We start from the raw sequence: 22,607 nt of genomic DNA on the forward strand, positions 1-22,607 counted from the left end.
CTCAAGGTACCTGTCCTCCCTCAGCGTGTTAACTGTCCCCCAGGCTGTTCCTTACCCCCAGGGGATGTCCCCATGCCCCAAGATGTCCCTTGTCACACACACTGTTCCCACAGGTCTCTCTTTATTTCCTGCTGCTGGAAACCCAGGAAGGGCCACGGAGGTGCCCCCTGTGCTGGGGTGGGGATCAGGGGTGCCATGGCGGTGCTTCACGTGCCAGGGGTGGAGTGCTGTGGTGGAGTCCCAGAGCTGGAGTGCCAGGGTGGTGCCACACGTCCTGGTGTAACGGTGCCAAGGTGGCGCCACATGTCCCGGTGTCACGGTGCCAAGGCAGTGCCACGTTGGGGGGCCACGGTGGTGCTGTGTGTCCTGGGATGGAGGTGCTGTGCTGGTGCTGCTGTGCCAGGATTGGGGTCGGAGTGCTGGGGTGGTGTCCTGGGGCTGGGTTTGGGGTGCCATAGCAGTGCCAGGGTTCACAGACAGCGGCAGTGCCAGGGTTCGGGTGCCACAGCAGTGCCATGGCAACGCCTCATGTCCCGGGCTCACGGTGCCGTGCCAGGGCCGGAGCAGTGCCAGGTTTGGGGTGCCATGCCACCGTGGCAGCGCCACCCAGGCCCTACTTATTGGCATCGCCCAAGTCACAGCGGTAGTGAAAGATCTGGAAGTTCAGCAAGGTGCCCAGCAGCGAGGGGTACGAGGCGCCCACCTTGCGGAATCCCTGCCCCTCGTAGAGCCGCTGTGCCGCCACCTGCACCATGGAGGTGCTGAGCACCACGGCGCCGTACCCGCGGGCACGGGCGAACGCCAGCACCTCCCGGCACAGCGCCCGCGCCAGCCCGCGGCCCCGGTGCTCCCGGCTCACCGACATCCTCTTGAGCTCCAGCTCGCCACGGCCCGTGGGCACCGCCGCCACCATGGCCGCCACGGTGCCGGCCTCTTCAACCACCCAGAAGCGGCAGTCGGGCGGGCGCAGGTACGTGCCTGGCACGTCGCACAGGTCGGTGCCCAGCGCCTCGCGCACGTAGTCGGCGCTGAGCGAGCGCACCAGCACCCAGAGCAGCACCAGCGCCAGCGCCACCGCGCCCAGCCCCAGCACCCAGGAGCCCGCGGCCGCCCGCGCCGCCACGAACACGGCCAGCAGTGCCAGGCGCACCCGCGCCGCCCGCAGAATGTGCCGGAAGCCGGCCGGGGCGTGTTCCAGGATGCCGCGGGCAAACAGCGCCCGCACGGCCTCAAAGTCCTGATCCTGGTACTGCCGGATGCGGAACGACGCCATGGGGGCACCTGCGGGGGCACGGAGAGGGGTTAGGGGGTGATATAGGGGGGGTGGGCAGGGGGAGATGGAACTTGGGGCGGTACAGAGGGGTCAGGGACAGACAGAGTGACCAGAGACTTGTCCCTGGTGTGGCACAGGAGGGTCAGGGCAGTGCCATGGATGGAGGACCCCCAGACCCACCACTGGCCATGGCACAAGGGGTCACAGAAGCGCCCACTTTCACAGGGACCCTCGGTGTGCCCCCACACCCATCCTTGGGATGGCACAAGGGGTCAGGGCAGTGCGCACCGTCACAGGGACCCTTGGTGTGCCCCCAGACCCATCCCTAGCATGGCACAAGGGGTCAGGGCAGTGCCATGGATGGAGACCCTCCAGGATACCCCCAGATCTCATCTTTTGCATGGCACAGGGGGTCAGAGCTGCGCCCACCCTCACAGGGACAGCCAGAGTGTCTTGAGACCCATCCCTGGTCATGGCACAAGGGGTCACGACAGTGCCATGGATGGGGACCACCCAGGATACCCCCAGATCCCATTTTTGGGATGGCACATGGTGGTCAGGGCAGTGCCCGCCCTCGCAGAGACTCCCAGTGTGCCCCAGACCCATCCCTGGCATGGCACAGGGGGATCAGGGCAGTGCCAGTGCCGCTCCCACCAAGGGTGCCCCAAAAACAAGGGGTAAAACTGTGGGGGGCACAGGAGAAGAGCCGCAGGATCTGGGGGTGCCGCCTCCCTCCCCGGAACCCCGGTACTCGCCGGGAGCCGCGGCACGACCCGCTCCGGGCAAAGGTGGGCAGAGCGTGGGCACCGAGCTGTGCCCGGGACAGGACAAAGGGGCAAAGGGCCCGGGGGGGCACGGGGACACGGGGACAGGAGGGGACAGGAAGGGACAGAAGAGGGACACGGGCACAGCCCCCCGGAGGGTTTGGGGGGTCAGACCCATGCAGGGCACATCAAGGAGGTCCCCAATGTGCCCCAAACCTTTCTCTCGGGGGGTGCCCGGCCCCAACCCCCACCCCCCAAAATCGCTCCCGGCCGCCCCCCCCACCTGCTGCTCCCGGCGCTGTCGCTCCTCACACCGGCACCGGCGGCTCCTCGGGGACAACCGGGGGGTCCCTCACGGCACGGGGGTGACTCGGTGACCCCCTGAGCACCCCCAGGGGATGTTTGTTTTGGGTGGGGGGGTCTTTGTTTGGCGCACCCCCAGCCCGGCCTGTGCCTGCGAGATGCCGGGTGCGTTCAGCCCATCGTTCTGCGCCGCTCAGGGTGGGGGCCCGGCAGGATTTGGGGGGCTCCGGTGGCAGCAAGGGGTAGGGGGGGGACACCCCCGGTTTGGGCCGTGCCGAGGCCGGCGGAGGCTCCGGTGAGCGGCGAGCGCAGGCGCCGAGCGGGAAGCGCTGCTGCCCCTGCCGATGATGGCGTAAAGAGATCCCGGAAGGTTGTGGGGTCACGGGGAGGGGGATTTGGGGGAGCGCAGGGGACGGGGGGCCCGGGGAGTGGCGGGGGGACACTGCACGGGACCCCTGTCACCCCCAAATCCCGGCGGTGGGGCAGCGATGGGGGAGTGGGGTGGGGGTGCAGCCCCTCGCAGTGTTGGTGTCACAATTGTGGGGACACCCCAGTCCTGCCCAGCGTCACCCCAGGGGGCTTTGGGGGGTCCCCATGATGATGCTCGCCCCCCCAGCCCCGATCTGGAGCCTCCCCGGGGGTGGCATGGGGGTCCCGGGTGTGTTGGGGACCCCCATGAACGGCTCAGCCCAGCGCTGGGGACAGCCCCGCATTTGGGAAGGGGGACACGGTGGCATCAGGGCCCAGCAAGGCACAGCCCCCCACCCTGCAGGACCGCAGGGGGGTTAAGGGGTTAAGGTCACCCCAACCCCTTTATTGTACCCTACAACCCCCAGTGCCCCCTCGGCTTTCCATGGGACTCGGGGTGCCCCACGCTGGTGCCCCACCTCTCCTGGGGGCTCAGGGGGTGCTGGCTCTGATGGCGGTGCCCCATCGCCCCACCATGACCCCATGGTCACCCAGACCCCATCCCCGACCCTCTCTCGGTGTCCCCAAAGTCCCAACACCCCCCAGTGCCCCCCAGGACCCTCCCAGTGCACCCATGGCCCGGCACTTCCCGAACCCCACAGCCCGGACACCCACGGACCCCCACCCTGGAGACCCCCCCAGTGTCACAGCCCTGCCGGACACTGTCCCCAGGGTCCCCAGAGCTCCGCAGACCCGCCCAGGTCTCTGCAGCCCCCAGAGCAGCCCCAGCACTGTGGGGACACCCCCCGCTGCAGGTCCCCATTGTCCCCGCTGCCCAGGGACCCCCTCCGTGTCCCCCCAGCCCCGCCCCCTCCGCGCCGCCCATGAATCCCGCATCCTATTGGCCCCCGCCGCCGGCAGCAGCCAATAGGCGCCCAGAGATGAGGGGAGGGGCAGGACAAGCGCTCACGTGCGCATCAGGGGCGGGGCCAGGCTATCCAATGGGATGAAGGGGGCGGGACCGTGCGGAGCACTCGACAACAGAAAGGGGCGTGGCTCAGTGAGCGTAGCTCATGGTGAATATTTATACCACGGAAATGGGCGTGTCCTAATGAGGGGCGCGGCTCGGAGCGGAATTTCTACTGGTCAGCACCGAATGGGCGGGGCTTTACTGCGGCGGCGCGACTAAAGGGCCGGGAATGGGCGTGGCCTGGTGAGGGGCGTGGCCTCGCCGAGTTCCCACGGCAGGCTCCGGGGCAGAATCGAGCCCCGGTCCCTTTCCTGGTCCCGGTCCTGTTCCTCTTCCCGGTCCTTTTCTAGGTCTCGGTCCCATTCCCGTTCCTGTTCCCGTCCCCATTACCATTCCAGGTCCCATTCCCGTTCCCATTCCCGTTCCCGTTCCCATTCCCATTCCCATTCCCGTTCCTATTCCCGGTCCCCTTCTCACTCCCATTCCCGTTCCCGTTCCCGGTCCCTCCGCCGCTCCAGCCCCGCACACTCGCAGCCGCAGCGCACCCAAACTTTACTGGATCCGTCCCGCCCGTTCTCCCTCGCCCCCTGACCGATCCCGCGGCCCCGGGGCCGCCCCGCTCACTGCCCGCGGCCGTGGGCGCGCAGGCGGCGGAGCCGCAGCCGCTGCAGCCGCAGCGCCGGGTCCGGGCCCGGCCGGGGCCTCCCGGGCCGGTGGCGGCCCCGCGCCCGCGCCAGGCGGAAGCTGCACGGGGTGGGAACGTTCTCGAAGTAGACCCGGCACGGCTGCGTGGCCGCCTCGTAGCCCTCGGCCCGCGCCGTCACCTCGTACTCGCCCGGGTTCAGCAGCCGCCAGTAGTCCCCGTCCGAGGCTGAGGGGGTGGGTGTCACACTGCTGTCCCCACCCTGTCCTTGTCCCCAGCCCCAGTCCTGTTCCTGTCCTTGTCCCCAGACCCAGTCCTGTTCTTGTCCTTGTCCCCAGCCCCAGCCCCGTTCCTGTCCCATCTCCATCCCTAATTCCCATCCCCAATCCCATTCCTGTCCTCGTCCCCTGCCTCAGTCCCGTTCTTGTCCCATCCCGAATTCCCATCCCCAATCCCATTCCTGTCCCAATCCCATCCCCATTCCCAACCTAATCCTGCTTCCTTTGCCATCTGCAATCCCCAATCCCACTCCCCTTCCATCCCTGTCCCCAGCCCCATCCCATTCCTGTCCCCATCCCCTTTCCCAGCCCTATTTCCATCCCCACCTGCAATTCACAATCCCACCCCCAAATCCCATCCCACTCCTTTCCCTGTCCCAGCCCCGTCCCATTCACATCCCCAATGCCATCCCCATGCCTGTCCCATCCCCATTTCCAACCTCATCCCCTTACTCTCCCCATCCCAATCCCATCCCTGTCCCCATCCCATCCCCTTTCCCAGTGCCATCCTATTTCCATCCCCATCTGCAATTCCCAATCCCAAATCCCATCTCATTCCTTTCCCTGTCCCCGTCCCCATTCCCATCCTCATCCCCATCCCGTCCCTGTCCTTATCCCACCCTCATTCCCAGCCTGACCCCGATCCCGATCCCGCCCCAAACCCCGCCCCTCCGTGTCTCGGTGTCCCGGTACCGGTGCGGACGTCGTGGTTGATGCCATCCACGGAGATGATGGCGTTGGGGATGCCCAGCTCGGTGTCACTGTCCCGGACCACGCCCTTGATCCCCCGGTGCACCTGCAGGGCGTGGCACAGGTGGCACAGGTGTGTCCCCCGCTCCCGGTGCCACCTCAGCGTTTGGGGACAGCCACGTCCCGCTGCCATCCCGCTGGGCCCCCACCCTGCCGTGCCCATGGCCACCCCGCAATGTCCCCAGCGTGTCACCTCCATCCCCAAAGCCTTACAGACACCCCTAGGGGTTCCCTGGCCCTGCCCTGCTCATGACACAGTGTCCCCATTGTCCCAGCACCCTCCAGACCCCACCCAGTGTCCCCATTGTCCCAGAAACCCCCAAATCCCACCCAGTGTCCCCATTGTCCCAGCAACACCAGACCCCCCACTTGAGACCTCTCCCCAGTGTCCCCATGATCCCAGAACAACCTGGATCCCCCCAGAGTCCCCATGTCCCAAACCCCCCAAATCCCCCATCCTGTACCCCACTTCCCCGTATTCCCATGGGCTCAGCACCCCCAGACCCCCTCAAGTGTCTCCATGTCCCAAACCCCCCAAATCCCCCATCCTGGATCTCCCAGTGTCCCCACGATCACAAAACCACCTGGACCCCCTCCAGTCCCCCCATGTCCCAATCCCCCATGCTGAACTCCCCTTTCCCAGTATCCCCATAATCCCAAAACCCCCCAAATCCTCCATCCTGGATCCTCATTCTCCACTGCCCCCCTCATCCCAGCACCCCCAAGACCCCCCCAGTGTCCCCATGTCCCAAACCCCCCCAGATCCCCCATCCTGAATCCCCCTTCCCCATATCCCCATGGTCTCAGCACCCCCAGACCCCTCCAGTGTCCCCCATGGCCCAAATCCCTCAAATCCCCCATCTTGGACTCCCCTTCCTCAGTGTCCCACTGGTCCCAGGACACCAGACCCTCTCAGTGTCCCCATGTCCCAAACCCCCCAAATCCCCCATCCTGTACCCCACTTCCCCGTATTCCCATGGTCTCAGCACCCCCAGACCCCCTCAAGTGTCTCCATGTCCCAAATCCCTCAAATCCCCCATCCTGGATCTCCCAGTATCCCCACGATCACAGAACCACCTGGACCCCCTCCAGTCCCCCCATGTCCCAATCCCCCATGCTGAACTCCCCTTTCCCAGTATCCCCATGATCCCAGAACCACCTGGATCCCCTCGGTGTCCCCATGTCCCAAAACCCCCCAAATCCTCCATCCTGGATCCTCATTCTCCACTGCCCCCCTCATCCCAGCACCCCCAAGACCCCCCCAGTGTCCCCATGTCCCAAACCCCCCCAGATCCCCCATCCTGAATCCCCCTTCCCCATATTCCCATGGTCTCAGCACCCCCAGACCCCTCCAGTGTCCCCCATGGCCCAAATCCCCCATCTTGGACTCCCCTTCCTCAGTGTCCCACTGGTCCCAGGACACCAGACCCTCTCAGTGTCCCCATGTCCCAAAACCCCCCGAATCCCCCATCCTGGATCTCCCAGTGTCCCCCTGGTCCCAGAACCACCTGGATCCCCTCCAGTCTCCCCATGTCCCAAAGCTCCCATTTCCCCATCCTGAACTTCCCTTCTCCACTATCCCCATGATCTCAGAACCACCTGGACCCCCTCAGTGTCCCCATGTCCCAAATTCCCCCAAATCCCCCATCCTGCCCCCCCTTTCCCCATCCCAGCGCCCCATTCCTCCCCATTCCCATCCCACCCCATCCCCTCCTCACAGACAGACCCGGGGTGGCTCCTGCCACCCTCGAGCCGTGTCCCCAGGCCCCGGGTGGTGCCACCCCCGGTGCCACCCGGTGCCAGCCCGTGCCCCACCTGCTCCATGAAGAGCAGCAGCGACTCGCGGTTGTTCTCCCACTCGGCGGGCAGCTCCGAGGCGTGCGGGAATTTGTCGCAGGAGAGCTCCACGGTGATCTCGAAGCAGTTGGTGTGCAGGTAGCTGAAGTCGTTCATGCCTGGGGGCACAGCGAGGGTGGCAGCAGGGGACAAAGGGACAGAAAAATCCCGGAGTGACAGGAAAATTCCAGAAATTTCCTGGATACTGAGAATTTCAGACTTTCTGTGCTGGCAGCACTGACCCCCACGAGAACACTGCATTTAACCTGAGGGCATAGAGAAAGCTTCCAAAATTAAATAATAAAACTCAAATTATGAATGTGCAGTTGGATTAGAAATGTGTAATATCACAGGGTGGAAAACTTGCAATTTAAAGGTTTAAAATATAATAATATCTATAAAGCAAAATAGAAGTTTTAGGGCAGAGGTTGGTCCTGTCCTTCATCACCTTCTTCTCCATGGGTTTGGGTGGTTTGGTGTAAATGGTTAAAAAATTCCACATTGCAAGTCACAGGTAATTAATTTAATTAATAACTAAATTAATTATTTAAAAATAAAAATAATTTAGGTGTCATTTCTTAATTGGATACTTTAGCCTTAAAAAGCCTTCTAAAGGGAGAGATAGGGCTCCACTTTCAGCTTGTTAGAGTAATTTACTATTAAATTCACTGTTTGTGATACTGTATTGTAGGTAAGAACTGATAAATATCTGAGTCCAAATGAGAAAACCATCTTTCTAAAAGAAACAAAAACCCAAAAAATAACAAAAAAAAAGAAACAAAAAATAAGCAAAAAATAACCAACCCCCCCCAAAAAAATTAGCAAAAAAGAAAAAAAAAAAAAAGAAAGAGAAGAGAAACAAAAGAGAAACAAAAAATCAAAAATCCACGTGTCCCCACTCACTGCCACCCACTGTGTGCCACCTGAGCTCAGTGTCCCTACTCACAGCCACCATCTCAGAGTGTCCCTGCTCACTGCCACTGTGTGCCACCTGAGCTCATGGACTGTCCCCACTCACTGCCATGTGCCACCTGAGCTCAGTGTCCCTTCTCACTGCCACCATCTGAGAGTGTCCCTGCTCACTGCCACCCACCGTGTGCCACCTGAGCTTACAGAGTGTTCCTGCTCACTGCCACTTGTGCCACCTGAGCTCAGTGTCCCTGCTCACTGCCACCATCTAAAAGTGTCCCCACTCACTGCCAGCCACCGTGTGGCAGCTGAGCTCAGTGTCTCTACTCACTGCCACCATCTAAAAGTGTCCCCACTCACTGTCAGCCACCGTGTGCCCCCGATCTCACACGGTGTCCCCACTCACTGCCACCCATCGTGTGCTACCTGAGCTCAGTGTCCCTGCTCACTGCCACCCCCCGTGTGCCCCCTGATCTCAGGGACTGTCCCCACTCACTGCCATGTGCCCCCTTGAGCTCAATGTCCCTACTCACTGCCATGTGCCACCTGAGCCCAGTGTCCCTACTCACTGCCATGTGCCACCTGGGCTCAGTGTCCCCGCTCACTGCCACCATCTCAGAGTGTCCCCGCTCACTGCCACCATCTCAGAGTGTCCCCACTCACTGCCATGTGCTACCTGAGCTCAGTGTCCCCGCTCACTGCCACCATCTCAGAGTGTCCCCGCTCACTGCCATGTGCCCCCTGGTGTCACGGCGTGCCCCACTCACTGCCAGCCACGGTGTGCCAGTGGGCGCCGTTGATGATGTTGCCGTAGCGCGTGAAGTCGTCGTAGTGGCAGGGGCGGCGCTCGGCGCTGGCCATGGCGGGGTTGGCGGTGGCGTAGACGGTGGCCAGCCAGCGGAAGACGCCGTCGTCGGGGGTGGGGGTGAGCTCCTGCGCCTTCCAGTAGGTGCGGCTCATGTCGAAGGGGTAGGTGACCACCAGCTCCCCCCCGTGCAGGTTGGCGCTCAGCACGAACGGGTAGCGCTGCATCCACGCGATCACCGCACGCGTCTCCGGGGCCACCTGCGCGGTGACACCGCCGTCACCCCTGCCACCGGGGCCATGTGCGTGGTGACATTGCTGTCACCCCCACTACTGGGGCCATGTGTGTGGTGACACTGCTGTCACCCACACCACCGGGGCCACCTGCGCGGTGACACCACCGTCACCCGTGCCACTGGGGCCGTGTGCGTGGTGACACCGCTGTCACCCACACCACCGGGGCCATGTGCGTGGTGACACCGCTGTCACCCACACCACCGGGGCCATGTATGCGGTGACATTGCTGTCACCCGTGCCACTGGGGCCGTGTGCGTGGTGACACCGCTGTCACCCACACCACCGGGGCCATGTGCGTGGTGACACCGCTGTCACCCACATCACCCCAGGGCCATGTGCGTGGTGACACTGCTGTCACCCACACCATTGGGGCCATGTGCGTGGTGACACCGCTGTCACCCACACCACCGGGGCCATGTATGCGGTGACATTGCTGTCACCCACACCATTGGGGCCATGTGCGTGGTGACACTGCTGTCACCCACATCACCCCGGGGCCATGTGCATGGTGACACTGCTGTCACCCACGCCACCGGGGCCATGTGTGTGGTGACACTGCTGTCACCCACACCACCGGGGCCATGTATGCGTTGACACCGCTGTCACCCACACCATTGGGGCCATGTGCGTGGTGACACTGCTGTCACCCATGCCACCGGGGCTACCTGTGCAGTGACACCACTGTCACCCATGTCTCTGGGGCCATGTGTGCAGTGACACAGCTGTCACCTGCATCTTCAGGGCTGCCCAAGCAGTGACACTGTAGTCACCCACACCATTGGGGCCACCTGTGTGGTGACACCACCATCACCTGCATCTCTGGGGCCATGTGTGTGGTGACACTGCCATCATCCGCTTCTCTGGGGCTGCCTGCATGGTGACACTATTGTCACCCGTGTGTCTGGGGCTGCCTGCACGGTGACATTGCCATCACCCATGTCTCTGGGGCCATGTGTGCGGTGACACTGCTGTCACCCTTGCCTCCAGGGCGACTGGTGCCATAACACTGCTGTCACCTGCGTCTCTAGGGCCACGTACGTGGTGACACCGCTGTCATCCGTGCCTCCAGGGCCACCCATGCGATGACACTGCTGTCACCTGCATCTCTGGGGCCACGTGTGCAGTGACACCGCTGTCACTGCTTCTCTGGGGCTGCCCACGTGGTGACACTGCTGTCACCCACATCTCCGGAGCTGCCTGTGCGGTGACAGCGGTGTCACCCACACCACTGGGGCCACCCACGTAGTGACACCACTGTCACCTGCACCACTGGGGCCAGGTGACACCGCTGTCACCAGCAACTTGTGGTGGTGGTGGCCATGTCCTTGTGCCTTCTGGTGACCCCCTGGGTTGGGTGGGTTCAGCCCCCTGTGGGTGGGCAGCACCCACCCCGCTGGACTGGGAGGGGTTTGGGGGTTTCTCAGGGGTTTCAAGGGGGTTTCAGGGGCATTTTGGGCTGTTTTGGGGTCCCACCCCAATGTGACAGGATGGGGGTTTTGGGGTCTCACCCCACTGTGATAGGATGGGGGGTTTTGGGGTCTCACACTGATGTGAAGGGATGGGGGTTTTGGGGTCTCACACTGATAGAATGGGGGTTTTGGAGTCTCACCCCACTGTGATAGGATGGGGACGTTTTGGGGTCTCACCAGGGCACCACCCCAGCAGGATAGGGGTTTTGGGATCTCACACTGATAGGATGGGGATGTTTTGGGGTCTCAAACTTATAGGGTGAGGGTTTTGGGGGTCTCACCCCGATGTGACAGGATGGGGGTTTTGGGGTCTCACCATGGCACCACCCCAGCAGGATGGGGATGTTTTGGGGTCTCACACTGATAGGGTGTGGGTTTTGGGGTCTCACCATGGCACCCCCCCCAGCAGGGTGGGATGTTTTGGGGTCTCACCGTGGCGTTGGCGAAGGTGTAGTACTCGGGGATGGGGATGTAGTGGTTGGGGAACTCGTGGGGCACCAGGTCGTTGTCCTCGGCGTCCCACAGCGCCGTGTTCAGGTCGGCAAAGTTGTGGTTGAGGTCGATGCCCTCGTACGTCCAGCGGCCCATGGCCCATCCCGCCAGCTCCGAGCCCTGCCGGGCACCGCGGGCACCGGGGTCACCAGGAGGGGCATCGGGATGGGCACTGGGATGGGCATTGGTATCACCGGGATGGGCACTGAGATCACCGGGATGGGCACCGGGATGGGTGCTAGGATCACTGGGATGGGCACCGGGATCACCAGGATGGGCACTGGCATTACCGGGATGGGCACTGGGGTCACCGGGATGGGCACTGGGATGGGCACCGGGATCACCAGGATGGGCACAGCGGGCACCAGGGTCAGCGGGATGGGCACTGGGATCACTGGGATGAGCACCGGGATCACCGGCATGGGCACTGGGATCACTGGGATGGACACTGGGATGGACACTGGGGTCACTGAGATGGACACCCTGGGCACCAGGATCACCGAGATGGGCACTGGGATCACTGGGATGGGCACCGGGATCACCGAGATGGGCACTTGGGGTCACTGTGATGGGTACTGGGATGGGCACTGGGATGGACACCAGGATCACAAGGATGGGCACCATGGTCACTGGAGTGGGCACTGGGATCACGGGGGTGGGCACAGGGGTCAGTGGGATCCCTGTGATGGGCACAGCAGTCACCAGGATGTCCACCAGGATGGGCACTGGGATAGGCATCATGGTCACTGGGATGGGCACCAGGATCTCCAGGATGGGCACGAGAATGGGCACCAGGATGGGCACCAGGATCACTGGGATGGGCAGAGCAGTCACTGGGATGGGCACTGGGATGGGCACCGGGATCACCAGGATGGTCACTGGGATGGTCACCTGGGTGAAACCTGTGGTCATCTGGATGAGCACTGGGATCCCCGGGATGGGCACTGGTATGGGCACCGTGGTCACTGGGATAGATACTGGCAGATAGATGGGCACCAGGATCACTGGGATCCTCTGGATGGGCACCAGGACACCAGGATGGGCACTGGGATCCCCAGGATGGGCACGAGAATGGGCACCAGGATGGGCACCAGGGTCACTGGGAGGGGCACTGCGGTCACTGGGATGGGCACTGGGATAGGCACCGGAATGGACACTGGGATCATGGGGATGGGCACCGGGATGGGCACCGGGATGGGCACCGGGATGGGCACCGGGATCACTGGGGCTCCTGGGATGGGCACAGTTACGGGCAGGGGCCGGTGGGTGCCAGCCGTACCAGCCTGTAGGCGGTCTCGTAGCCGTCGGGGTTCATGGAGGGCAGCAGGTGGATGCGCGTGCCCGTCACCAGCTGCACCACGCGGGCATCGCCGCGGCGGAACTCCCGGCACAGGAACTCCATCAGGTTCAGCAGCAGCTCCCGGCCCAGCACCTCGTTCCCGTGCATGCCGGCCACGTAGCGGAACTCGGGCTCTCCTGGGGGCCACCAGGGTGCTGCGCTGTCCCCGTGTCCCTGCGCCACCCTGGCCACTGTCCCCGTGTCCCTGTGCCACCCTGGCCACTGTCCCTGTGCCACCCTGGTCACTGTCCCCGTGTCCCTGCGCCACCCTGGCCACTGTCCCTGTGCCACCCTGGCCACTGTCCCCATGTCCCTGCACCACCCTGGTCACTGTCCCTGTGCCACCCTGGTCACTGTGCCCGTGTCTCTGTGCCACCCTGGTCACTGTCCCCGTGTCCCTGTGCCACCCTGGCCACTGTCCCTGTGCCACCCTGGTCACTGTCCCCGTGTCCCTGTGCCACCCTGGCCACTGTCCCTGTGCCACCCTGGTCACTGTCCCCGTGTCCCTGCGCCACCCTGGCCACTGTCCCTGTGCCACCCTGGCCACTGTCCCCCTGTCCCTGCACCACCCTGGTCACTGTCCCTGTGCCACCCTGGTCACTGTCCCCGTGTCCCTGCACTGCCCTGGTCACTGTCCCTGTGCCACCCTGGTCACTGTCCCCGTGTCCCTGCACCACCCTGGTCACTGTCCCCCTGTCCCTGCACCAGTCTGGGTGTCCCTGTCCCCATGTCCCTGCACCATCCTGGGTATCCTCATCCCATGTCCCTGCATCAGTCTCGGCGTCCTTGTCCCTGTGCTGGACCAGTCTGGGTGTCCCTGGTCACTGTCCTCATGTCCCTGCACCCCCCTGGGTGTCCTTGTCCCCATCCCGGACTACCCTGGGTGTCCCCGTGTCCCTGCAGCACCCTGGCTGGCCCTGGTCACTGTCCCCATGTCTCTCCGCCAGTCTGGGTGTCCCTGTCCCCATCCTGAGCATCCCTGGGTGTCCCCTGTACCCATCCCCATCCTGGGTGTGCCTGTTCCCATGTCCCTCCACCAGTCTGGGTGTCCTTGTCCCCACACTGGACCAGTCTGGATGTCCCTGTGTCCCTGTCTCCATCCTTGGTGTTCCTGGTCACCCTGTCCCCATGTCCCTGCACCAAGCTGGGTGTCCCTGTCCCCATCCTGAGCATCCCCTGGGTGTCCCTGTGTTCCCATCCCCATCCTGGGTGTCCCTGTCCCCATGTCTCTCCACCAGTCTGGGTGTCCCTGTGTCCCCATCTCCATCCTGAGCATCCCTGGTCACCCTGTCCCCATCCACGTGCTCTACTTTGGACATCCCTGGTGAGTGTCCCCATCACCCTGCACCAGTCTGGGTGTCCCTGTGTCCCCATCGCCATCCTGGGTGTCCCCAGCCACCCTGTCCTCTCGTCCTTCACAGATGTGGGTGTCCCTGGTGACCCCAACTCCATGCTGAGCATCCCATGCCAAGTTGGTTGGCCCAGTCACCCCATCCTGAGCCAGGCAGGGCGACTGTCCCATCCTGAGCCAGCCCTGGTGACTGTCCCCACCCCCTGTACCAGCCCTGGTGACTGTCCCCATCCTGAGCCAGCCCTGGTGACTGTTCCCACCCCCTGTACCAGCCCTGGTGACTGTCCCCACCCTCCAGCACCAGCCCGGCCATCCCCGACGCCCCGTCCTCATCCTGGGCACCCCCAGTCGCCCCATCCCCGCCTGGGCATCCCTGGCCGCTGTCCCCAGGCCCATGGTGTCCCACCCCGGCTGTCCCCAGCTGTCCCCAGCTGTCCCCTTGGCACGCACCCACTTCGTGCTGCCCGGGGTTGTCCGAGATCTCCATCACGTAGAGGCGCAGCCCGCGGGAGCTCTGCCCGATGCTGTACACGCGGGTGATGTCGGGGCACTCCTCGCTCACCCTCTTCATCAGCTGCGGGTGGTGGCACCGTCAGGGACACCCCGAGGTGGCACAGCCCCCCCGGCCCCGCTTGGGGAGACGGAGCCACCCCGGGGGTCGCGGGGAGGGTGGCACCTTTCTCATCTCCTTGTAGTTGTGGTGGCGGAAATCCAGCTGCGGCTCGGGCGGGGCCGGGGGGTGCCAGGCGTGGGCATCGCTGGGATCTGCGGGGACACCGAGGGGACACCGGGGGGACACCGGGGAGACACGGTCAGGGACAGCGAGCAGCCCAGACCGCCACTCTGGTGACACCGCTGGGCGCTACCGGGGCGGCGGGTGGGGACCTGGGGGACACCAGCGGGTCACTGCGGGACAGGGGACAGCCAGGGGGACACCGGCGGGATAGGGGACAGCCAGCGGGTGCCTACGGGACAGGGGACACCAGCGGGTCACTGTGGGGCGGGGGCCAGCCAGCGGGTCCCCGAGGGACAGGGGACAGCCTGAGGGTGGGCAGGGGACAGCCAGAGGGTCACTGCGGGACAGGGGACATCCCCACAGGGCAGGGGACAGGCGGGGACACGCACCGGGCAGGGGACAGCCGGGGGGACACCAGGGGGTCACTGCGGGGCAGGGGACAGCCCCACAGGGCAGGGGACAGCCAGGGACACGCACCGGGCAGGGGACAGCCCAGCACCTCGGCCCGCAGGCAGACGGTGCCGTTGCGGAACCAGCTCTGCGGGTTGATGCGCAGGAAGCGCCCCACGAGCGGCGAGGGCAGCACGTTCAGCACCGGCGTCTCGGGGTCTTTGTTGGCGGGGAACACCTGCGGGGACAGCGGGGACAGGAGGGGACAGCGGGGTCAGGGAGAGCCGCCCGCGGGGCTCCAGGGGTGTGCCCGGTGCCCTCCAGCACGGGCAGGGCAGAGCCTGGGTGGGGCCGCGGGCGCTGCTCGGAGCCCAGGGGCAGCAGGGATGGGCACGGGGAGCCCCAAATCTGTTCCTGGCAGGGGCCAGGCAGGGGGACCCCAAAATCCACCCCCAAATCTGATCCTGGTACAGCTCTGACACAGAGACCCCCAAATCCACCCCAGGCACAGGGAACACAAACCCACCCTGGCACAGGGACCCCAAATCCATCCTTGGTACAGGAACCCCCAAATCCACCCTCAGCACAGGGACCCCAAACTCACTGAGCACAGGGACCCCCCGAACCCAGCCCTGGCACAGCCCTGGCACAGGGACCCCAAACCCATTCTTGGCATGGGGACCCCAAACCACCCTCAGCACAGGGACCCCAAATCCATACCTGGAACAGGCACCCCAACTTACCCTGTCCCAGGGATCCCCAAATCCACCCTCAGCACAGGAACCTCCAAACCCACAGAGCGCAGGCACCCCCAAACCTAGTCCTGGCACAGTCCTGGCACAAGGATCCCAACCCCATCCTCAGCATGGGGACCCCCTGTGAGAGTCTGTCCGAATTTTCCCTCATCTGCCTCACGATCGTCCTTGGGAGACCACTGAAGAGAAGACCCTCCCCATCTATATCTGGCTCTGAAGGAGAAAAGTCACACGCCACGGGCCCTGAGACCTGAAAGCTCAGTGTTGAGCTATTGTTTTCACAGGAGTGTTTGCTGTATGCTAAGAAGGGGGCACCATGCCCCCATTTGCAACAATAGCAGCTCTGGAAGCTCTCCCACCTCTCGGCCTGGCTGGGCTTCTCCTGAGTTTCAGGTGGTCTCCCACCGAAGACCCTCATCTGTTTTACAACCACCATGACAGACAGATGGAGATGTGAGAAGCTTTTCCATCAAGGACTGAGACATGAAACTCCTAAAAGGCCCCTCTGCTCCTTCCAAGGACTGGGACTGAAACCCCCAGCCCGGGGAGGTGTGTGGGGAGGCAAGCTGACCGAAGCGAGATGTTTGCCTGCAGGTTGTGACCACTGGAGCAAGAAAACGATGGCTCTCATTTACTGCTGAGAACATGGACTACCTGTTACATCTGTTCCATATTGGATCTGTTTCCCCCCCCCTCACAATTTTCAGTAATAAAAGCCTCTGAGTTAGCCAGAGCCTTTGAGATCTCCCCAGCGTAGCAGGTGGACCCTCGGCTGGACTGCACCAAAGGACTTCGTCTCTGTGTTGGTAGCTATATCCCCTCTCTCTCTCTCCCTTTTTCTCTCTTTTTCTCTCCCTTAATCCCTCTATTGCATTTTTGCTGTAGTTATTTCAATTAAACTGCATTTGTTTTGATTATCACTGCAAACCCCCTTGTACCGTGCTGGTGTTTTGCACTCTGAGATCATTCCTACGAACCATCAGGCCATCTGTCCATTAGGACGGACCCTGACACCCCCAAACCCACCCTCAGCACGGGGACACCAAATCCATCCTTGATACAGGGATCCCAAACCCGCTCTGGCACAGGAACCCCCAAATCCACCTCAGCACAGGGACCCCAAACACGGCTCTGGCACAGGAACCTCAAACCCGTCCCTGGCACAGAGACCTCCAAACCCAGCCCTGGCACAGAGACCCCAACCCCTCCCCAGCTCTAGGCTGCCGTGCTCTCCCCGGTGCCACGCCACACCCACGCGTGTCCCTGTGTCCCCACGGCCGTGCCAGGGGGGCTGGCAGGTGCCCAGGTGGGGACAAGCAGCCTTTGTGCTGGGGGGAAATGCTGCAGGGCGCCCGGCGGGGCCAGGCCAAGGGCAACAGAGCCCAGGCACGGAGCCAGCTGGCACGGCCACCCCGGGATGGGCACCCCGGGATGGGCACCCCGGCATGGGCACTCCTCCCTGGGGTGGTTAACCCTCCTTGGTGTGGTTAACCCAGTGTGGTTTAACGCCCTGCCAGTGTGGTTATCCCACCTGCCATCGTTAACCCTGGCATGGTTAACCTCCAGTATAATTAACCCTGGCCTAATTAACCCCCCTGGCAGAGTTATCTCACCTGGTTAACCCCCAGTATAATTAACCCTGGCCTAATTAACCCTCCTGGCATCGTTACCCCCTGGCATGGTTAACTCTTGGAATGGTTAATCCACCTGGCAAATTAACCCCAGCCTAACTAAACCCCGTGGCATCATTGCCCACCTGGCACGATTAACCTCACCACAATTAACTCCAGTATAATTAACTCTGGCCTAATTAACCCCCCCTGGAATGGTTATCCCACCTGGCATGGTTAACCCCACCACAATTAACCCCAGTATAATTAACCCTGGCCCAATTAACCCCACCCTGGCATCATTACCCACCCTGGCACAATTAACCCCAGAGCATCATCAACCTCCCCACCACGCTTAACCCCCCCACCATCATAACCTCCCAGGTGATTCCTGCCCCCCAGCCCTGTCACCTCCCCATGTCCCCACCCCGTCTGGGGATGCCACCCCCGATGCCACCTCAGCGCCACTCACCGCCTCCTCGGTGCCGTTGCGGCTCGGCAGCCACACGTGCGAGTCGTTGCTGACCTGCACCTTGTAGGACGTCACCCAGTCGTACCTGCGGGGCACAGGGGGTCAGGGGGTCCCCCACGCTGTCCCCCCCTTGTCCCCGTTGTCCCCTTACGTCCAGATGGAGTTGAGGCCCTGGGTGATGACCCCGGTGAAGCGCGTGAGGCGCCGCGCGTCCACCTCCAGCCACTGCTGCGTGTCCTCGCGCCCCGCGCACCAGCCACCGTCAAAGAAGTCACCGTCGTAGAGCCCTGACTGTGGGGACAGGAGGGGACACGCTCAGGGACACGCTCAAGGACAGGACCCCACTGCCCGCCGTGTCCCCGAGCCTGGGGTGGCACCAGGGTGGTGGCACCGAGATCAATGGGAGCCACACGGGAGGGAGGGGGCAGAGCTGGAGAGCGCCTGGGACACTCGCGGGCTGTGAAGATGCCACAAACTCGCCACAAAATGTCACAGACATGCCATGAAGATGCCACAAACTCGCCACAAAATGTCAAAAAAAAAAAAAAGCCATGAAGATGCCAAAAACTCGCCACAAAATGTCAAAAATGTACCATGAAGATGCCACAAACTCGCCACAAAATGTCACAAACACGTCATGAAGATGCCACAAACTTGCCACGAACGGGCAACACCTACTCTGTGTTTGTCATGCACTTGCCATACCTGCATGCCTCGTGTGACATCCAAACATCCCTCCAGCCTGGCACAGCCTGGCACATTCCTGGCACACTCCCAGCACACCCTGGCATACTCCTGGCACACCCTGACCCACCCTGGCACACTCCTGGCACACCCTTGCCCTCCCTGGCATATTCCTAGCATGCTCCTGACCCACTCCTGGCACACCCTGACCCACTCCTGGCACACTCCTGGCACCCCTTGGCCCACTCCTGGCACACTCCTGGCACCCCCGGCATGTTCCCGGCCCACCCGCAGTACCTGGATGTTGAGGCGGCCGCGGTGCGCGCCCAGCCCGTGCCGCTTGTGGCTCGATGCCCGGAGCTGCTCGTCCAGCACCCGCAGGGACTCCAGCCCCAGGGGGGGACACGCTGGGGACACAGCGGGGACAGCGCTCACACCGCGATCCCTGAGCAGCAGGGGCCATCCCCACCCTGTGTCCCCACCGAGCTGTGCCATGGGGACCGTGCCAGCCTGGGCTCGACACCCCAACCCCCAGGTGCCCCCAGGACACGGCCAGCCCCGTGTGCAGGTGACAATGCCCGTGCCACCCGCACCCAGCGCACGTACGGGGCTCCTGCGGCGCGGCCGGAGCCTCCGGCTTCTTCCTCAGCACCTTCTTCTTCACCACCTTCTTCCTCACCACCTTCCTCCTCCTCACCGCCACCTTGCTCACCGAGGGCGCGGGGGCTGCGAGGGGACACGGGAACAGCCTGGCACCCCGTTTTCCCCCACGAACCCCCTTTGCACTGCCGTCCTTCACACCCCGTCCCCTCGCAGCGGCCCCGTCCCCTCCGGTCCTACCGGTGCCCGCGGGGTCCCCGGGGCTGGCGGGGGTCGCGCTGCCCTTCGGGGGTCCCGTCGTGGTGCTGCTCCTCGAGGGGGCGGCCGTGGTGCCCTTCGGAGGGGGTGCCCCGCTGGCTTTGGGGGGTCCCGCCGTGGTGCCCTGCCAGGGGGGCGTCTCGCTGCCTTTAGGGGGTCCCCTGGCGGTGCCCTTCGTTGGGGTGACCCCGCTGCCTTTAGGGGGTCCCCTGGTGGTTCCCTTCGTTGGGGTGACCCCGCTGGCTTTGGGGGGTCCCCTGGTGGTTCCCTTCGTTGGGGTGACCCCGCTGGCTTTGGGGGGTCCTGTCGTGGGGCCCTTTCTGGGGGACACCCCGCTGGCGGTGCCCTTGGTTGGGGTCGCCCCGGTGGCTCTGGGGGTCCCGCTGGGCGTGCCCGCCCCGGTGCCGCGGGGCCGGCCGGGCTGGGGGGGCGCGGCGCGGGCGGGGGGCGCCGGGGGGCCCAGCAGGAGCAGCAGCAGCAGCAGCAGCGGCGGGGCGAGGGGCGATCCCCGCATGGCCGCGGCCCTGCCGGTCCCTGCCCGCTCCTGCCGGTCCCTGCCCGCTCCTGGGCCCGGTCCCGGCCCCTCCCCGACCCCCGCCCTCCTCCTGCCCGCCCCTGCCCGGGACCCCCGGCCGTGCCCTGCCCGCCCCGCCCCGTTAACCGGCCCCGTTCCGCTCTCCCTGTTACCGGACCCCTCGAACGGGGGACAGCGGGTCCCGCCCGCTCACCGGCGGGTCTTGTCCTGTGACCCTGCCGTGTCCCCACCGTGTCCCCGCTGTCCCATCACCGTGTCCCGCTGTCCCCTCACTGCATCCCCGCTGTCCCCAGCCCCCCGCAGGGTCCCCAGTGTCCCATCGCCGGTCGGGGAGTGGCCCGGGGGTCCGCGGGGGCTCCTCCCGCCTCAGCAGCGGCGTTGCCGGCCGAGCCCGGGGACCCGGCAGGTCCCGGAGCCGCCGGTGCGGGCGGAGCGGGGCCGAACCCGGCGGCCAGAGGCGGTCCCAGGCCCTGGCCCCGACCCCTCGGGGGTGCCCCGGGTGGGACTCGGGGCGCGGGTCCGGGTGCCGGGTCCGGGGTGTGAGTCCTGCTTGTCCCCCCCACCCTGCGCGGGGTCTCACACGCGCTTTTTCCGCCCCCAAAGAACTTTCCTGTCTCGACTTTCCCTTCTTTTATTGGGATTTCCCGCGGGCAGGGCTGGTGCCATCCCTGTCCCTTGTCCTCATCCCTGTGCTGTCCCTGGGGGTGTCCCAGAGCCCTGCGGGGCTGAGGAGGGAGGGGGACAGACAGACCCCTCTGGCTCTGTGCTCTGCTCCGGGATCCTTTGGATCCGCATCACCCGGGGACGCTCCTTCGCCATCCCGGGGAGCGGGGGACAGCGGGGACAGCGGGGACGGAGCATTCCGTGCCCGGTTCCCAGGGCCGGATGCCGGCACGGGTTTTGTCCCGGGCTGAGGTAGCTCTGCCTTCTGTCGAGGCTCTGGCCGTGCCTCAGCCCCGTGACGGCTCTTTCGAGGTTTGCAGCATTCCCGGCCCCGCTCCTGGCGCCGTTCCCGGCCCCGATTCGCGCTGGCTCAGCACTTCCCGGGATGTCAGGAATTTCCTGGTGCAGCGCCCGCGGCTGCCAGAGCCCGCTCGGAGGTGCCTTAAAGGCGCCGTAGCTTTTCCCGGCAGGAATCCCACCGGGAAGCTGCTGTGGTTCCCCGCACCGGAGCGGGATCGAAGCCACCGAGCAGTGCCGGGACAGTCCTGCCCAGGGCCGTGTCACTGTCCCCGTGTCCCTGAGTCATTCCTGCAGGGATGGTCCCAAGGAGTCTCTCCCAGCCTGTGCTCCAGTCTGGGATCTCATCCAGTCTGGATGAATCTCTTCATGTTCTGACAGTGCCACTTCTCCAGGTGTCTCTGGGTGCCACCGGTGTCCTTCCAGTGTCACCCAGGGGGGACAACCCCCTTGGCACACCCTGGTGTTGTGTAGCCAGAGCTGCAGCTCCAGAAGGTTCCAGAAGGTTCCAGAGGGCTCCATGGTTGCCAGGATGTCCCGTTGTGACACCGGAGCTATGCCATGCTCCAGTCCCAGTGTGATCCCAAAGGGTTCAGGTCCATTCCCAGGAGCAGCAGCTCCCGGATCCCTCTGGAGAAGCCAAATCCCAACTCCCGGCTGGCCCAGGGGCTGAGGAGGCTGCGGTCCCAGGAGGGACAGGGGATGTTGGCCATGGAGCAGGAGCAGTGGGAATTCTGCTGTCCCCCAGAGCTGTGCCAGGGGGGACACAGCAGAGATCCACAGGGATCCCGAGGGTGTCCCCAAGGGATGAGCCAGGGCACAGCCCATGGGCACAGAGATCTGTCCTGGTGGTTGGACTTCATCACCCAGGAGATGTCCCACATGGAAGAATTCATCGACCAGGAGCTGCGCCAGGAGAAAGCCTGGGGAGACCAGGAACTGTGCCAGGGGCAAGGCAACGGATGCCAGGATCTGTCCCAATGGCAGGAATTCACCAACCAAGAGTGGTGCCAAGGGGAAGCCATCGGATCCCAAGAGCGGTGCCAAGGGGAAGCCATCGGATCCCAGGAGTGCTGCCAAGGGGAATCCAACGGATCCCAAGAGTGGCGCCAAGGGGAAGCCATCGGATACAAAAGTGTGTCCCAATGGGAAGATCTGATCAACCAGGAGATGTTCCAGATGGAAGAACTCTTCAACCAAGAGACGTCCCACATGGAAAACTTCACTGACCAAGAACGGTGCCAAGGGAACGCTAAGGGATACAAAACTCTGTCCCAATGGGAAGACTTAATCCAGCAGGAGATGTCCCAGATGAAAGTATCCGTCAACCATGACACGTCCCAAATGGAAGGATCCATCAACCAGGAGATGTCCCAAATGGAAGAATCCATCAACTACAACATGTCCTACATGGAAGACTTCACCATCCATGAGATGTCCCAAATGGAAGGATTCATTAACCACAAGACGCCCCACACGGAAGAATTCACCAACCAGGAGATGTCCCAAATGAAAGAATCCGTCAACCACGAGATGTCCCACATGGAAGAATCCATCAACCGGGAGACGTCCCACATGGAAGAATCCATCAACTGCAAGATGTCCCACATGGAAGACTTCACCAACCAAGAGATGTCCCACATGGAAGGATCCATCAATCAGGAGATGTCCCACATGGAAGGATCCATCAACCACAAGATGTCCCAGATAAAAGAATGCAT

General features: G+C 63.6%; 2 protein-coding genes across 2 annotated transcripts; both read right to left on the reverse strand.

Annotated features, from left to right (window-relative positions):
• Positions 1-104: 104 nt before the first annotated feature.
• NAT8 (N-acetyltransferase 8 (putative)) lies at positions 105-2,704 on the reverse strand. The gene is made up of 2 exons (XM_059470376.1): positions 2,321-2,704; positions 105-1,281 (listed from the first exon to the last, which is right to left on the reverse strand). The coding sequence occupies exon 2, from the start codon at positions 1,271-1,273 to the stop codon at positions 614-616; it is 660 nt and encodes a 219-aa protein (XP_059326359.1). The 5' UTR covers positions 1,274-1,281; positions 2,321-2,704; the 3' UTR covers positions 105-613.
• A 1,634-nt stretch (positions 2,705-4,338) lies between these two features.
• On the reverse strand, positions 4,339-21,408 carry CPXM1 (carboxypeptidase X, M14 family member 1). The gene is made up of 15 exons (XM_059470098.1): positions 21,346-21,408; positions 19,374-19,812; positions 19,140-19,259; positions 18,831-18,940; positions 18,001-18,140; positions 17,850-17,934; positions 15,100-15,250; positions 14,563-14,651; positions 14,337-14,460; positions 12,476-12,672; positions 11,137-11,316; positions 8,902-9,199; positions 7,205-7,344; positions 5,333-5,435; positions 4,339-4,589 (listed from the first exon to the last, which is right to left on the reverse strand). Exons 1-15 carry the CDS (start codon positions 21,406-21,408, stop codon positions 4,339-4,341), a joined length of 2,490 nt encoding a protein of 829 aa, XP_059326081.1.
• Positions 21,409-22,607: the final 1,199 nt, after the last annotated feature.

This window comes from Ammospiza nelsoni, chromosome 4 (assembly GCF_027579445.1).
Source record: "Ammospiza nelsoni isolate bAmmNel1 chromosome 4, bAmmNel1.pri, whole genome shotgun sequence".
NCBI classification, from domain to species: Eukaryota; Metazoa; Chordata; class Aves; order Passeriformes; family Passerellidae; genus Ammospiza; species Ammospiza nelsoni.

Coding starts and splice junctions, on each gene's coding strand:
- CPXM1 (XM_059470098.1), bottom strand. CDS start 21,408: ATGGAGCCCTCTGGAACCTTCTGGAACCTTCTGGAGCTGCAGCTCTGG. Junction 19,260..19,373: donor CGGGGACCCCGCGGGCACCG/GTAGGACCGGAG, acceptor GTCCCCTCGCAG/CCCCCGCGCCCTCGGTGAGC. Junction 12,673..14,336: donor CCCCGGGCAGCACGAAGTGG/GTGCGTGCCAAG, acceptor GGTGGCCCCCAG/GAGAGCCCGAGTTCCGCTAC.
- NAT8 (XM_059470376.1), bottom strand. CDS start 1,273: ATGGCGTCGTTCCGCATCCGGCAGTACCAGGATCAGGACTTTGAGGCC.